This window comes from Chiroxiphia lanceolata, chromosome 3 (assembly GCF_009829145.1).
Source record: "Chiroxiphia lanceolata isolate bChiLan1 chromosome 3, bChiLan1.pri, whole genome shotgun sequence".
In the NCBI taxonomy this organism is placed as follows: domain Eukaryota; kingdom Metazoa; phylum Chordata; class Aves; order Passeriformes; family Pipridae; genus Chiroxiphia; species Chiroxiphia lanceolata.
This window is the reverse complement of record NC_045639.1, coordinates 47623777-47642172: the sequence shown is the minus strand read 5'-3', so window position 1 is coordinate 47642172 and position 18396 is coordinate 47623777. Positions and strand designations below refer to the sequence as shown.

At 38.8% G+C, this 18396-nt stretch overlaps 1 protein-coding gene across 3 annotated transcripts in view; it reads right to left on the bottom strand.

Moving 5' to 3' along the window:
* AGPAT4 (1-acylglycerol-3-phosphate O-acyltransferase 4) overlaps positions 1–18396 on the bottom strand; it is a 77364-nt gene that overhangs the window by 45065 nt on the left and 13903 nt on the right. The window contains exon 2 of one of the 3 annotated variants that reach the window (XM_032683784.1): positions 17061–17278. The exons of 1 other annotated variant lie outside the window; for it this stretch is intronic. In XM_032683784.1, coding sequence (XP_032539675.1) covers positions 17061–17238 — 178 coding nt within the window. In that variant the 5' untranslated portion in view covers positions 17239–17278. Of the gene's footprint in view, positions 1–9969; positions 9989–17060; positions 17279–18396 lie in introns of those variants that run through there. One more of the 3 variants, XM_032683786.1, reaches the window with a different exon arrangement.

Genomic DNA, 18396 nt, shown 5'->3' with positions numbered 1-18396 from the left:
GTTCTGCTGAGGTGGCCTGTGAGATGCAGAAGGCATTCTGGAGAAGTATGCCCCAAGTGGTTCTGTCACTACTGCTATGCAAGGTCTGCACTATGAAGCAGACTTTCTGAATAAGAAATGTACATAAGAAGTATCATGAAAACTTTTGCTCCGTCCTTAGCAGAAGGAAGCATCTTAGTAAGCAGTATCTGGTGTCAGGTTTCTGTGCATATTAGATTATGTTTTTTATTAAATTATTCAGTATTTGATATACACAAGTCAGGAAGTCTAGTACATTCATCTATACAAGCACAGAAAGGCGGAAGAGATGAGTGCTGGGAGAACAAACATGAAAAGAGCAAGTGAGAAAGAACTTAAAATAAGGTATTAAGTGTTCTGCAGTGTTCACTAATGTGGCATTTGATAGCCCTTATCAGTTAGTTTGGGTTGCACAGCAACCACTTTCTAAAGAGACAACCAAACAACTTTCATATTCTGGCATACAGACTCACTCTGGGACAAAGCAAAACACCACCTGATCCATCATACAACTCTCTCCTGCCATGCCTTCCTCAAGTATGACCCTGCAACATGCCTTACCCAGGGGAGCGTGCAAGGATTAATTTTTGTATCCCACTGATGAAGTTGTTGAAGCAATGACAGCTTAACTGAACAGTGCATATAATGTTACTCCAGTTCTCATTTTGATGGTTAGGGTGGCATATTGCTGTCGAAATCCCAAAACAGAAGCTTAAATGAGGGCAGGGTGACCTATATTAAGCACAGGCAAGGGCCATCTTAAATTGATACTCAAAAAAAATCAAATCCAATAATTATGTAGTGGTTACAAATCTGCTCTTATAAAACACCAAATGTATGAACAGGTACTTGCCATCAGGTATTTGAATTTCTACAGTTTCTTTTCAACGAATTTGCTGATACCACAAGGGCAGGGAAAAAAAGAGACTTCAAATCTAATACACCCAGGCAATATCAAACCATTCACATAGTACAATAAAAGAAATTGCTATTAATAAACTTTTTGGATGATACAAAGTCAGAACAAAGTTAAGAATCAAATGACCTTGAGAGGAAGGGTAGCAGAAATGGAATTAATTTCGATAGGACAGATCATCGCATATCTTACAGAACTAATAAAAATAGAGCCTCATAATTCAGAAATGACAGATGAGAGAGATATCTGGGAATATTCGCTTCCCACTGAAAGTTTCTGCTCCATTCATATTACGCAGCTCTAAGAAGGAAAAAGATGGCATCAGGATATTTGTTCCTGGAGACAAAGGAATGGCACATTGCACCACTGAGAGAATCTCTGGGCCAGCACATCAGTACCCGACATCCACGCTCAGGAAGGAAACACTGAAACAAAGCAGAGGCAGACCAGGGCTATCAGGATGATCTGAGAGCAGAAAAGTTTGGTTCACTCAAGCTATCAAGCAAATGCTGGAAGAGGGTTGGTTTCTCCTTGTGAATATGGCTTATGGATGCGGAAAGTTAACGGTACAGAAGAAGAACAATTTAAGCTTAATACTACTAACACAAGAACATCCATGTCTAAAGTGACTGAAAACACAGGTATCTGATATTCTGAAGCTTTTTTTAATCACTTTCACAGATTAAAAATATTTAACAGTTTTATAAATTAAGATTCATCTTAAAAAGAGCATGTTATTCCACTGCTAGAAACACTATGAATTTACTTCAATGATACAGGAGCTCCTTTCTAATCCTATTTCCTCTAATTAGAAAAAAGTGAGATTTTTCCAAACAGACCTCTCTCCTCTCTTCCATCACTGCTTGAGAAACACACTGCAGACCGAGAAACACTACTACGAGCATTTACTGGACAAGGAGGAAGACAGTAATAAGCAAAGGCTTCTCTTTAAGCAGGGCAGTACCAGCCAGAAAGGAGTTCTCAGTTGAAAAATCACCTTTCAGGGGGCCAGGATCTGAAAAATTGAGTATCCAAAGAAGCAAATATAAACTAAGTCAATAGATGTCAGTCTTAAGTTATATTTATTCAATCACAATTGGCCTTTTTGATATAAGATATCATTAAAGTTTCCGTAATTATAGGACAATCAACATTGTCCACACTCAGGACTCATACTTTCTTAGGACTACAGTATGTGCACAGGTGTGACTGGGGTTCTTTTGCCACGTGCATTGCTTATCTGTACTAATTAGATCATCTAAACATTAGGGAAGTTATCTGACTCAAGTGAATCATGTTTAATCCCCATATTTAGGAAGAAGCCCTATTTTCACATAATTTCTCTCCTTCTAGCATGTAGTCTTTCAATAGCCTTAATTTCTATATATAGCAAGTTTATCCTCCTTAGCTGCAAATCAAAAATCAAGAATTTGGGCTTTAGAAAGAAAGCATTTCAGAACAAGAGAGAAAATCCCATTATTTTTGCTGCTCTAAATCCATGCCATCGATATCTTTAACCTGTATTTCCAGCTACTGACAAGAAGAGATGCGAATTTATCTTTGAGAAGAATGACTAATGATAAAAAAACTAACAGTTGCTAGAGAAAGCAATCTCCAGCACAAACTGTTAGAAAAGTCTATTTAATAATGAAACCGAAAAAAGGTAATTTAAATCCTAACAAAATCTGCAGTGTTTTTAAATAAAGCCTCTAGTTAACAAGAGTTACATTTCACCGAGGTGTAAATAAATAAAAAAGAAGAAACTAATCTCTGCAGAACAGCAGAACAAGAAAACTGGGGATAATGGCTTCTAACATTTCCGTACTTTTCCAGTAATACTTATTTTTGATTTCAGATAACTAGTGCACTCAAAAGAAACATCTACATATTACTAGAAATGATATACTACAAGCTATTTTTAGACTTAAGCCACGGCAGATAGCTTCTACTTAGTCTTCTTATGCACAAGATATTCTATCTGAATTTCAATAATGGAAACAAAAAGCTGACTGAGTACCTGTATTATATCATCAGAGTTAATGGTGAATAACCACGGAACCTTTATCAACTGAGAACACTGTTCAGAACAAAACCATTACTCATTTTTCACTTGCATTCTCTGAATTCCCTGTCTCTGCCTGTAATCTTACAGCATCTCATCACATGAGGTCTTGAGAGACAAGAACTATGTCCCAGTGCTTATTTTAGCTTCTTAATCCCTATCAGTGACTTTCACAAAATGTTCTTTAGAGAGACAATAAGGTCAGAAACTACAAATCAAACAAATGGCTTTCATGAATTAAAAATAAACTACTACGGTTCAGATATACCTATCAAGTATCAAGCTGTGATTTTTCTACTGGGTTCAGTCTGTAACCCCTCAAGATAATGTTATCCAAATATACAAATATACAAAAATCCCCACTTTTTCTTATCAAAGAATTGAATACACATCAGAAAGTGAATATTCTGTTAAGACAGACATATCCAACAATATTACATACAACAATATTACACGTAAGGACATCAGTGCCTCTCGATTCACATTTAGTTTGGTTGTGCTTACATTCCTATTTCCTCAAAGTTTTTAGAAAATTAATCCACTGGTGGAACATTGCAACCTGGTCACAGCCCGCAGCTTGTGTGCTCCAGCTGGTGAGAATGTAAAGGCACTCGCCCAACCTCTCACTGCTCAGACTGAAAGGATATCCACAAAAAACACACTGCAGAAATTCTGTGCAGAGAGGTAACCAGCTTCTTCCTTTTTCATGTCTGCTGCAACTGTGTGGTATTCTTAGAACTATTTGTGTTGAATAACTTTCCTATGAAACAGAGGTTTAGCTTACATGGTACATGGAAACCTTGCATCATCAACTGGTTCCAAGTTTACACTCGTTGATTCAAGTTTCCAAAAAGACCTCTGGCAGCTACAAGAGGTAGGCTGTGCTTCTCTAGTAACCCCAGGCACTTTCCTATTCAATGCTTTGCAAATTATGAAGGGTAGCAGGCAGACACACCATTTCAAGTAGGTACAGGAGAAATAGTTATTACTTCTTTTAAAAGGCACAATCTGACTTGTCATAGCAGTAACAAAATAAAGATCCATCATACAAACAAGGCATGCAGATGTCAGGAGTGGACAGGCATCACAAGATCAGAAGCATACACATTGTTGATATTTCTGTCAACTTTATGACAGTACTTCTAGCACAACAGAATCACAAGAAAAAAAGCAGGAAATTTTTCAAGATTTAATCAGGAGTTACAATATTACATTAAGTATACCGGGTACCAGAACTTTATTCCATGACAAACTGATGAAAACTGTAGAGAACTCACAGAACAAAAAAGACAGCCTATCACAAGAGTCAGTGATTTCCTTGACCTTAGCTAGAAAATTCCTTTCTGAATTATCTTTTCCACCTTTATTGCCTCAACTTTCTCAAAACAAGATCCATGTGACCCACTGACTTGGATGCAGTATTTATCAGCTTGCAAAACAATGGAGGCAAAATTATCCTCTTTTCACCCTCTAGGCCATACATACTTCTGATTTATAACGCATTGAAATACTCTCCTTTTAACTCATGCAGGCTCACACTTGCTCTTTGTCTAAGGAAGACCTAGAGCTTTTTAAAAACATTTTAAAAACAACTCTTCTTGATGGTCATCTGGACTTCTCACAGGACTTCAGCCACTCAGAATTAAGAGAAGCACAGTAACAGCATCAGTTCTGGTTGCTGTATCAGACCCATCAAAGGCAGACTGCAAAGTTGTTAGGTTGCCCGCTGGCACTGTGCCAGAGGTCTTTGAGGTTTTGTGCAGGCATTTAGAACTTCTCTGAAATCTTGCCTAAAAAGCTGGAAAGCAGAACGCCAGCGCAAATAAACACTATTTAGCATTTGAATGTACTGATCGTATTTGAAGGCTTAGACAAAAACCTCCTCTGTTATCAATATTGCTGCTTCATTGTCTTTGCAACGGCTTGCACCACAGTAGAACCCAGAAGGGACACGAAGAACCTTGAGGTACTCCAGTTCTGTCTCATTAGGGGCTTTTTACTTGAAAGTAGTGTATTTTTTACCCGTTCAAATTCTTCTCCAAGTGGAACTGTCACATAACCCAACAGCAGTGGAAGAAAATGTCAGCTCAAGGACAGAAATCACTCATGACCTAGGTTGCTGTGAGCATCTTTCCTTACAATTTCTTTCTGCCTGCCAAGCTCATGAGAAGCTCATGAGACAACACTTCAGCCAGATGGCATACAAAGGCTCTTCCAACAGTCTGGCTCTGTGGGACAAAGCTTGCATGGAGGCTTCCACAAGGGAGAACTCAATGCACAGTCTTCCAAGTACTGCAGCATATCAGATTGCTCCTTGACATAGTAAAGCAGTAAGGTAAGCAAACAGATCTCAAAGTTCAGCAAGGAATTTTGATTTATGAACTTTGTGCAAGAGGTACATACTCTTGAAGAGAAACAGTAGAGCTGCTTCTACTGAGGGTCCAGCCCCAAAACTGAAGAGGAAGCGTCTCTCTGCTCTTAGCTAAGAAACAGCAAAGAAAAAATAAATCTAAACCAAGATTCAAACACTGTTTTAAAATACACTTCTCTTTTTTTAGTTCAAATCAGAGCTGGCCATTTATTAAAAAAGCCCACAAAACAAGGAATGTGGACAGGAAGGATGGTTTCATCTACCATCCCTAGATGAGTGGGGACAGAAGGAGCCCTACGCTGGCCACAGAGCCCACTGCTCACCTTTTAGATGCAGAGAGCTCAGGCAGGGTATGCAGTGTACAGAAACAGTCTCCAGACAAGCACACAAGGACGTGTTCTTTTATAGAGCACTGGGCATACACCAGGTGCTGAAAGCAAAGTTCACTGACAACTGCTCAAAGGCAGTTATGCACTACACAGAGCGACTGGCAAGGAATGATATGCTCAGAGGAACACTTCATAAATGCGCCATTTCGAATACTAAAGTATCCAAAGAAAGCTTCCACTTCAAAGAGGTAACAACCACCTCCTCCCAACACTTACTGATTTGTCAACATAACTTCAAGATAAAAATCACAGATTTAAAAAACAAACTGAACTAAAGATTGATGGTACACAGATTTTTTTCCCTCACTTTTTTTTGTTTCTCTCAAACATACACTAACATTTATGTTAGTTGGCCAGATCCTATACTGGAATAAAAATAATCTCCAGTGTAGTCACTGCTACACCACACTGAGTTACACGAAATAAGGATTAGAATCATCATGCCCATTACAAAGCTAAAGGTGTATCTTTGCTTTGATCTTCTTGTCAGTCTATCTGCAATTCAGCCTCAATGTTTGCTTAGTCATAGAATTAAAACCTGCATGTACATGTGCATAAAGTGGCTAGTGTAGTAAGTGAAAAATACATTGCTTTATTAAAACTCTATGGCTGTAATTTTGAAGGCTGATATTACACAACTTTCTGCTGCTTGCTGTGCCTCAGCTCCATGAACATGGTTCATTTCATTTTCTTACAGAATTAAGACAACAAAACAGTATTGATGAAAAGGTGATTCATCCTTTTTGATGGAGTGTCATCAGTGTTTCAGGTGAAACACACGAGACAAATAAACTACAGGCAGTTTAATATGGTCAAGCTAGGATGTAAAACAGTCAAGCTGAAATTGCTTTGGGAACCAAGATCAGAATCAGATTTAATGTATGATCTTAAGTGCAGAAACCTTCCAGGTACACTGAAAGCCAGAATGGGCTTTTCTCACAGAGGCTATGATAGAGGAATCAAAACCTTGTGGTTAAAATATACATTAAGGCATGTCTCTACTATTTGAGCCAGCAGCTGATCTGGGTATGAGCCTTCCAATTACTGCATGTGTACTGGCACGCCACCTCACTTTCCAGGTTCGCTCTGGCTCCTATTCCCGTATTGTCTTCCCTCTCTAAACACATACCAATCATTCAAGTTTAATCAAATAGATTCTCCCTTTCTAACATAACACCCACAAAATGTAAAACATGATTTTTCCTCAGGAGAAAAAGAAATTTTAAGTCAGCATATGTATTCCTGAAACAAGATATTTCAATTGATGCTGCCTTCTCTAGTGCAGTCCTGAGCTAGAGGGTGAAGGAACTCAGAAACAAGTTTTGTTCATTTCCTTAGCCACTATTCCTTTTAAACCATCTCCATGCTGCAAGTAAAAAGCAACCCTCCCTTCAGAAAAAAACAAAGCAGCTGTACACTTCAAACATTTAATTTCTCAGCTTTTTTCTGTCTTTTATCCTGACATAATCTGTCTACAACACAGCTTCTTCTCTCCAAGTTCCAGTGTGTGGAACAAAGCCAGCCTCACTAGTAAAATGGGTTTAACACAAATACAGATCTACAGTAGTCAGTGTTTTGAAACGTTCTTTTCAAACCCTTTGGGGAAATTAATTATTTAACAGCCACGTGTCAGAGAGATTTGTCTCGCATTAGAAGGCTCCTCTTATGCTTCTTCCCCAAGGAATTTGGCAATACTCCCATGTTTCAACAAACCAGCAGTTCCTCGTATGGGACCAGTTAGTGCAGATAACAAACAGGCATTTCCTCCTGCTCCTCTGTCCACCTGGACTGCCCTCAAAGGTCAGCACACGGCTCCTTGTTGAAGGCATAATGACGCAGTAAACAGAGCAGCAGGAATGACCTTCCAAACGAAATACCAGAAATCAGCAAAACTGCTCTTCCAGACAGATAAATTGGTCTCACAGGTTTCGTCTACTAACATTTACTTTTCATATGTCAAGAAAAGACATCCTACAAAAGTACCCACCTGCAACAGGCACTGCTCATATAGGAGAGCAAACAATCTTCCTGCTCCTTTTTTGGTCTTCCCTGCTTAAAAATGCAATCATGATTACAGGACTTTTCTAGAGCAAGAAATCAATGACATGAACTGGAAATAAAGGAGATATTCCAGCATCCTGACTCTTACTCTTTATATGAAGATCAAAGACAGCATTATCATTCCCACACCAGTTGGGACAAAGCACTCAACTTCTCATATTGTTCACAGGAATCACTTTTGAAAAACAGTCCTGAAGATTACTACAGCACTCCAATATCCTACACAACATAGGAATAACCTAGCATATCACTGCTCTTAGAAGAGGTCCAATTCTCATTCCTATATTTCCAAGACAGAAGAAGGACTTTCAAAGGACTTATTTACATGGCACATACATCAAGCAACAGCACAGGTCTTTCCCACTAAGTCACTAATGGGAAAGCACACAGCTTGGGCTGCTCCTGAGACACTGCCCTTCTGCTCCCCTGCACTTGCATAATGATCTATTTATCAACCACCATTTGCTTTCCACATGAAGAAATCTATCACTTCTTATCAGAATAAAGTCAGTATCTCGAAGACTCACGGATCTGCTGTTCCAGCCCTTCTAATTCCCACCTGACAACTGCATGCACCTACAGCAAGGTACAAGCTATAGCCATACAACTATGGAAATTTAAATCATCTTTCAGGAAACCTTGAATTTTAAGCACGAATTAATGAAGAGCCTGCGAAGACACAAGGGAAAGGAACTCTATAGTAAGTTTTAATCCAAACAGAAGTTTTCTGAACTTTTAGCATTATAAAAAATATTGAAAATTTACTGTTATACCAAAAGGAAAATGTACTATGGTCTCAATTTTAAACTGTAGATATTTGGAACCTGAAGAAGTATGTCAGCTATTTTGCTTGTGTATATCCCTCCACCTTTATGAGCACAAAAGGCATTATGTGTTCAAATAATACAGCTTTAATTGATTTATTCTGGTGGGTAGGGCAACTCATTGAGTACAATTCATCTTAGATCAGCTTGCATTCAATTTCTGAAAATATAACCCAATTCAGACAATGAAAGCATTTTTCTGAGTACTGCAAGGTTAACATCTTCCTGCATATCTTTTGCCTTTGTACAAAGAGTAGCAAACCAACAAAGGCTGTCTCATAGGTCCTATGGATAAATGGTTTGATTTTGCAGGAAGAAATAGATTCTTTAGTTCTCTGTGATTATACTGTCAATAGAGTCCTCTGCAAACTGCAGAGGGTTAGTACATTGCATATCTTCAGATGAGACACTATATGACCAAAGGGAAATACCTAGAAAATGTTAGAGAATGGTATGAGATTGCTTTCAGGAAAAAAAAAATCCAGTAAGATAGGAAAGGAGCTCCTTTACAGCATCAAAGCTCTACTAATGGGAGCCCCAGTCAAAAGCCTCACAGCTGCGCATTTCCCACACTTTTCCAAAAAACAAGAGTAAGCTTCTTTAGAAGTGACATCAAGAAATTAAGTCTGTACAATCACTGCTATATGACTCCCCTAATTTTGGAAGAGGAAGAATCACCTAGGTATACACTTTCAATGGTGCACATTGCTCCAAAGTGAGTAGGAGGGGTAGAAGATGTAGCCAATCGATAGCAAATGAGACACACTGCACCTCACCTGGATGTTACATTAGTAGATCTACCTGACCAAACCCAGGAGAATTCAGAGTTCCCCCAGTAGTTCTTCCTAAGGAGGTAGTGTTCTTCCCTGGACAGGTTGGATTACTGCTAGTTTGTATTTGCTTGTAACTGGTGATGGTGATCAATGAGATATTCTCTGCATCTCTGCATGAAGTTTACAGGGGATCAAGAGACTACCCTTCAGATTCAGTACTATTTTAGCAATTAAAATCAGACCTATAGCTAAAATGGGTTTTCTACAAATACAAAGTGTTTCTTAACAAGAATTTGATCCCCTGATTGTGACACTCATCCTTAATGAACAAATAACTAGTACTAAAATGTCTTCATATTCTGTGCTATGACCTGGATCATCAGATACCATGTTCCCAACTTACACCATGTCAGACAGAAGTACTTTCACACAAACTCTCCACATCTACCCCAGTTCAGGAATCTAAAAAGCTTGCTGGTCAGATCTAATGCTTAACAAAAGGTGCTAGAAACTTAGTGATGTGTGATGCCAGACACCAAACAGAATGCAATTCACCTTCTATTGCTTCCCTGCCATCCCTCTTTCCAGTGTGCAGGCTATCATCATCACCCTTCTTCAGATCAGGAATCTGAGGCAATAAAAGAAAAGGAAAATGAAGACAAGTGACCTCTACAAAAGCTTCAGCAACAACAAAATAGTATCAGCAACAGTGTAGATGCTCTTTTCATTAAAGATCAGACTAAGTGCCTCTCTAGCTCTTCACTGGTCTTGCATAGAAAGCATCAGTATCAAAAGTTTTTTTCACATCCATTTTCAGAGAAATTAGTCCCTTTCTCCTGAACGAAGACCATAACCCTTTTAGGTTGAATTAGGAACTCTGCTAAAGGTCATGCACAGATGTCATTCAAATAGACCAGCATGCTTGCAATCAGCATATCATCTTGGTTGATCCATTCAAGTTCACTGTCAATACTGGAACCACTAAGAAAACTGAATAACAGCACTTGCAAGTGGCATAAAATGAGAAGGATTGAAATGTTATTAGTTGATACAGCAAGTTAATGGTAGTAGGGAAAATACAGAGGCATATGTTAGGCACTGCATAGGACTTGTTCATAGCAATTAATGTAATTCTACTCCACAAGCACAATCTAGAAAAAAGGGAGTTCAAGCTGTGATGAATGCAGCAAACACACACACACGCACTAACACATAATTTTACTCTACCATTAAAATAATGGGGAAACTGGTCCAGTAATTGGCTCCTTCTGTCTTTACAAATTACAGAAAGTCAAGGTTTGGTCTGAGTAGAGAACTGTACAGATAACCAGCAGCACTGTCACAAGTCATCATGGCTAGGTTTCACGAACGAAGATTTGGGAATGTCACAAGTACATAACACATATAAAACAGTATTAGAAAGCAGGCTGGAGGAAGGCATCAATGAATTAGAGTAGAGGACACTTTAAAGTAGATAATTTCTACTGGAGTTTATTTTTTTCTAGAATTTATCTAGATTGAAACTAACATGGGCATTTCTTTAGTATACTTGATTTCTACAGTCGTTGCCATGGCTTAGCTTGAGAGAAAACAAGAAAGCTAAGGCGATGGTCTAGCTTTCCAAAAATTCAAATCAACATTTTCACTTTGCCTGACTATCAAATCTGGCCTCCAATTTTCCCCCATTAGTTGTAAACTTTTCATAATCTTTACCAGTGGCTTTGTATGGATGTGGTATGTGGAACCAAGATAACAAAGGCTTATATGGACAAGTAGCTCTTGAGAAAAACACATTTTACAGAGATTACTCAAAACGATGCAAACAGGCTAAGCAAGCAGTCACAAGTGCCCTATGAAAGCTCTTTGCTATATATACATTGACAAGCATAACTGTTTGCTTTATAAATAAAATACTATAGGATTGTGTTAAGGGCATTGGCATACTTTGACAACAGCAGACTGTTTCTCCTGCAGTATAAGATGACAATAGAGGGAAGTGGAGGATGAAGAAAGCCCAACCTCTCTGGGGCCTTCTTGCTCTCATCCCTTCCCACCTGCTCAACTGCATCAGAGGCAAGAATTCTCCTCCCTGCCCCAGTACCACCTTCATATGAACAAGTAAAATGGGCCAAGGGCTTCTCTAAACTCCAAGTGGGCAGCAGGTTGCATGCAGGGAAACAAATTCTTGAGCATTAAGGTGGCCCTGATACTACCGCAGAGCCTTATTCAGATGTTCAGTCCTCACTGCAAAGCCTATAGTTGTAGATGGAAGGAATTCGCTTTACTGTGTTATAACAGCCAAGCCAACTTAAAGCAGTTCTCAATTTCCTCCAGTTTTGTGGATTTTTAGGTACCTCAGTCATAAGAAGAATCAGTTTCCATCTTGTTTTTGCTGCAGTCAATGAAGAGAAATCAGGGTGCTTCTTTCCATGCAAAGAAGGGTCTTTCCCTCTGTAGAATTTATTAACTGCAGCCTACATAGTGTAACTTTACCCAGAGGTGTAATAACACCCCTTTCATAGCACAAGAATAGCTATTAGTACTACTATAATTTATTTATGAAGGCAGATTAGAAGCTAAGTCAATTGCTTTTAAAGCTCTTATGCACCTGTCCACACAACTGTGTCACTGCTGCCAGGTCTTTTGTTTATGCAAAGTTCACCTCATGCGGTGAGTCAGCGGGAGGCCAGTCTGCCACTCACCCTGGGAGCACAAGGGGCATCTCAGTACAAGGAGAAGCTCATTTTCCCCCAATACAGTAGCAGCAAGAGGACAAGTTAACAAGCACTGTTACACTTACAGGCAAATACCTTCCACCCAGCACCTCTAAAGAAGCCATTTATCCTGTATGTGTAGTCCTGGCACACAGCAGAATTATGTACCAAACAGCCTGCAGGAGCCCAGCGTGCGTTGTTCAACCAAGCACAAACTGATTTAGGAAGGACAAACTACTCTCCCACTGCCCAACAAGCTACGCAGCACATATGGCATGAATCCCAAGACAACCTGTTCCCTCTATGTGTTTGACCAACTTCACAAGCTAGTGCAGAATAGCTGTGTGTACCCTTTGTGGTGGTTTTCTATCACATAAGGGGAAGAAAGACGATGTATTCCCAACTCTTCCAATCCAGGAACAAAGAGCATCTATGAGAACTGTATGTATTCCACACTAAGTACTTCCTTCCTTGGCATACATCTTGGCTCTCAGTCTTTTAGAAAAATAAACTGAGAACAATATATCCCTAAATTATTTAAAAATAAACCCCAAGATTGCTTGCTTGCTCAACCTTTGCTCTTATGCCATCTTCCAAGCACACTTACTGTTAAAATTTTTATTGCTATCACCTTATCGAGGTTTGCAATGTTCAATTTCCTTCGTAGGGTGCATTCAATTGAGTTCAGTGCTAGGGAGAGTTGATCAAGGTTGTCATTTTACAAAAGGGGATTGGATTAACAGGCAGTTGAAGCAATCTAGCAATATATATTTGGAGTCAGAAAATATTTTCTGAAAGTTAGAAGCCCAAAGGCTTTGGTGTTTTGGTTTTGTGTTGGGGGGAGGAAGGGGTGTTGTTGGGTTCCTGTGTGTGTGTGTGGTTTCTTTTGCTGATTGTTTCTTTTGGGGCTTCTTTGTTTTGTTTCTTTAAACTTAAAACACAATCGAGGGTGCCCAACCCTTACTAGTCTTTTCAAGGCTCATTTTAAGACTAACACAACCCAAAGTCTGTTCTTTTCAAGAATGTCCACAGTGTGCAACTAACACTCTTCAGTAAAGGTCAAGACACATAGAGGAAATAGGACTAGAACTAACTGTTACTTTGTAGATATTTGTCAAATGGGATAACAGCATCAAACAGGAAGGGTTTATTTACAGTAAAACATGAAAAATATCTTGGAGATATAAAAGCAACCCAAACTGCAATATGGGGAACGGATAAGACATCTTTGGGGAGCAAGACACTTGAACTGAACAAGGCTTCCAATCTGCAATTAAAGAACAGTTACTCAATTCAAATTTCATAAAAAGTTGGCAGTTTATCAGAACCAGTATTTTTTCATTTGCAACACTCTCAGTAAAAGTTCTCCCCAATGCTAATACATAATTAAGCAGGTCAATAAAGAAGCTAAACTCGCCCTGACTCACAAGTGGTTTCAAGAAAGGCAACAACTTCTCAATACCAATTACGGAAAGTAACTTGGTGTGTGCCATTATACGTGCTCTGTTCCATTAAAAGCAAGTTGTTGCTCTAGTTAATCTTTTTCACTGTAAATTCAAACTGGAAGCCAAGTTTCCACCTCTTCTTTAACTTGCATTGATGAAAAGTTTGAAGTCCACGGTTTTAGCCTGCTGGTTGAAGTTACATAGTTACGAAGAGAAGCTGTAGTGCTGTTGCCAAAACTCACAGTAGAGAAGCAGTAGCTCCCACAGCTACATGTGCTCAACTACCACAGTTACTCCATACAGTCATTTTATGGTAGGAAGTTGGTGAATGGTCTGGAGTACAAGTCTTATGAGGAGCGGCTGATAAAAAAAGGATGCTCAAGGGAGACCTTATCACTCATTACAGTGGCCTGAAAGGAGGTTGTAGTGATGAGGGTGTTGGTCTCTTTTCCCAAGTAACAAGTGACAGGACAAGAAGAAATGGACTCAAATTGCATCTCGAAAGGTTTATGATGGATATTAAGGAAAATTTCTTCATGGAAAGGGTTGCCAAGCACTTGAACAGGCTGCCCAAGATTTGACTCATCATCCCTGGAGGCATTTAAAAGATGTGTAGATGTGGCTCTTAGGGACATGGTTTAGTGGTGGACTTGGCAGCGCTGGGCCGATGGCTGGATTCAATCATAAGGGTCTTTCCCAACCTTAATGATTCCACTTGACTCGAGCTAGTCTGGTTTGATTCATGTTAACAGAGAAGTACCCTTGACTCAAGCTGTACTACTCAAGTGAGGACAAGCCATTAATCACAATAACATCTTAGCTTCCCATATGCAGTATGACAGCAGACGCTGCACGAGAAGTGAGAATATTACATTCTTATATTAAAAAGGAGATAGGAGGAAAAGAGGTATAAGAAAACAGCATGACTTAAAATACAAAAATACCCAACTTCCCCAAAGAGCACAGTATCAAAGACGAAATGTTCTCCTCCAATTTATGGAACCATTTATCTCTACCTTTGACATCAAACGGAAACCAATTGAACTTGCAGGATCTAAAGACAGCTGCTGCTTTCATTTCATTCTTAAATTAAACCATGCTCGCTCTACTTCACCCTTCGGTTGACTTGGTGACTCAGGCTGTATCAGCCTCTCAAAGCAACATGATCCTTGTCACCATCGCAAAGCACGTGCCTCTTTACATTCTCCAATGCTAAGCTTCATTCTCTCCAGCTGTAGGCTGTTTCCATGACTTTCATCAGACCCATACAGACCTGACTAATTTATTAGTCACCACAGCAATGGCCCCCAAAAGGCATTATTGTACACATATAATACTACAAAAACCACACCCATTTTGATTAATTGGTCTTTAGTTCTTTGAAATTCTTTTTAGCCACATTCCCCCCTTTTCAAATATCACTCAGGTAGATGTGATACGTGACTCATATCACATGCTAGCTTGCTCTGTTGTAAAGCTAAAATAAATTACTTTAACCTAGACATAGTTTGTTCTGAGCATGACTGGTCAAAAAATTCACAACATAATCTATTCCAGTGGCATCAGCACTAAAGACTAGATCAGCCACCCTAAGTACAAAGCCACCTGCCCCACCAAGGATAAGCATGCAGTATTACTCCCTCTTACACACTGTCCATCCCCTACATGAGACTAGATTGAGCCAAACTGAAGGATTCAGCCTGAAGACTAGCATAGTTGATATCTCTGCACTAAGCAGCCAAAAGGAAGAATGGGCCAGAAGGCATTGCATGAAAAAATAATAATATACACTTGTACACAGCTGTACAGTATCTTCTAAATTCCACAGCTTCAAACATATACTATGCTGCCAGGCAAAAGTAGAAACTTGGTCATATTCAATGTCACTGTACAAACAAATGCAAAGTACTTACATACTCTCTTCAGGGACACACACAGACAGCAAAAATTACTTTTTTCAGAAAGAACATTTTTTCTACACTACAGAAATAATAAAACAGCATCCCCAATTTATTTGGGGCTATACACGCTGATGGAGCTTTGAAATTTAAGTAAAAGAGTATGTCTTAAAAAAATGCTTTGAATAGTTGCTCATCAGAGTCACTGATGAAAGATAAATAATCCCTACTGGTCCCCCAGTTGAGGCATGTGACAGATTTCTACTTCAAGCAGCTTATTATGAATACTAACAATGTATTCATTTTCAGCTTCTTAGTAGCAGAACAGGTGACCTGAAAGAAACCATTTTTGCTGCATTTCTTAAATACTGTGTTGGAGGGCTGTTTTCCCCAGTATGAAACCATGCATAACTCACTCAGCATTGACAGTGACATCACACTTGAATAATCTTTAGGGAGTATCAAAAGGCATGCATTTTGCAATAGTCTCCTTTTTAGAAAGTACTTCTGAGTTTCAGAAAGGCCCAAGGAAATCTCTCTGAAAGGTGGACACATTTAAAAGCATGCTCCCAGATACTGAACATTAGCATTTTTTAACAGTTTCTGTGAAGAGTTCTCTCTGATGTAAATTTAGAGCAACTATGAGAAAGTCAGGAAGTGGCAGTGCAATAAAACTGTGCTGAAGCTGCAGTCATAGCTCTTTAAAAGTAAATATATAAGTAGACTGATTATATCAAGAAAATTACACATGCTCTGATAATTCACTGTTGTCAGGTGGAGATTCTACCAAACTCCTACTAACAGAGAACAAACGAATGGGTACAGCGCTCATTCATTCCACTGGAATTACCTGTTCAGTCAAGTGACAGTGACTTTTCACATCTCTCAACAGTTTCAAAGGTCTGGCCTTTCTACAACTAATAAATATCCTGAGCTTATGCTCCCAACTCCCCCAGAAAATCAAAATAATTGCAACCCCTGCTTCTTTGAAATGATTACAGGCTACCTGCTGTATTCTACATTATAACTACGTGCATATACTGAATACAGACAGATGCAGCTTAAGGTCTGAAATGCCTATTCAAAGAAACAACAATTCATAACTAGCTTAAGAAAGAAGCATATGAAATTGAAGATTTTCCCTTTTTTTACTGTTATTTCCCAGTCCTGAACAGTATTTGCACGTGAAATACTTAAGATCATAAACAAAATCATGGATGATAAAAAGATTGAAAGCACTATTGGAACTGACTTGTTAACACTGTAAGCCCACAGATAATAGCCGAACTTGATGAGATGCATTATTTGGTCAATATTTTTCATTTGGCTTAATGGAACTTGACGGATAGCCAAACGAGAGGCATTCTTTCTTCAACATCCTGAGTCCAGCAAGTATTCCAGTATAAAAGGGTAAAAACATTTCAACACAAGAAGACATTTCAACAAAGCATACATCTCTTCACACAAATGCAGGTGCTGTAGGAAGCAATCACGACCTTTATAAAGGTTACTTTGAAAACCAGTACTTTTCTACCAACTCCCTCAAGACAAAACATGAAATACTTTAAAAAAACAAAATGAAATCTTACGGCTTGAAATGCAGTAAGCCAGCCTGCAGTTGATCCTCCTGAACAGTTGCTTGTTGATTGGCCAAAGTATAAGTGTAAAGAGTTGAATGAAGTTAATGATCAGTCCTGACACTATAAATATGTAGCAGATCAGAAGGTGGCAAATGAATTGAGACTTCAGAAAGCCAACGATGTCCATGATTTGTTGAGAAAGCAAGAGGGTACCTTCAGAAGACAACCTGCAAAACCAAATAGTATCAGCAGTTACAGAGTGCATTTATTTCTATAAACAGACTTGATACAGGCTTCACATTTTACATTTAAATACACTAAATACACTAAACCAAAACTTATTGTAGAAAAAGCCCTGATGACAATATTTGCAAAAGTAAGTATGGAAAGAGAATATCATATTTCTGAATCAATTTACATTTCTCTTTGGAAACAAATTTTCACATTTTAATCCTAATTCTACAAAACTCATGAGAATATGACTCCACTCCTTGGACTAAAGTACTCCTCTACCAGGTCTTTATTGATAAAAAATGAATAAATAATCCACTTACATTGTGATTTGAACTGTCTGTATTTTATTTATAAGACATAAACTGTGACATCTGCTATCTTCAAGAGCAGCTCCAAAGTAAACACAAGCTTTAGAGCCTTGTTAGGATTTGTGCCTTTCTCTACAAGCTATGCCAGCCATGCTCCACAACCAAAAGGTAGCAGCCCTTTAATTCTAGCCTTATTGCCTTATTTCTGTCTCACATTCAAATAACAGTTGATTTTGGCAAGAGAATAAAAGCTTGGCTATGCACAATACACAGAATTTGTTCAATTATTCCTCGAAACTGCAATTCTGTCAGTTATAATCCATAAACTCAGAAAGGAAACATCAATAACAGCAATGACCCATGACCCAGCAGTGTTTTCAGAAAGAAATCAACTCTTAGGTTACTTGAGAAATGTTTTTATAATTTTGGAAAGGTCCAGTCCAACCTTAGCAGTTGAGCATTCAGAGTAAGTGTCCTCTGCAGGGTATTCTGACCTACTAAACACTTAACTGACTTCCCCCCACCCTCATTACCACCAACACTAGTATGAAGACATGACCTCTCAGTAAACACCCCCCACCCCAGTATTCTGAAAACAGTTAAACAGGAGGTGCTGCCATCTTGTTCCATTACTCTGCTGTTTCCCCCTCTGAGGTGTAGAAGAGTTTTCCTAGTGAGGAATTCCTGAGACAGTATTTCTGAATGCGCCAGTCACATGCAATAATAAGACAGCAGCCGTCAGCATCCCAGGGAATTAATTGATGAAAAAAAATCTTTATGTTTATCCTTTTAATCTATATGAG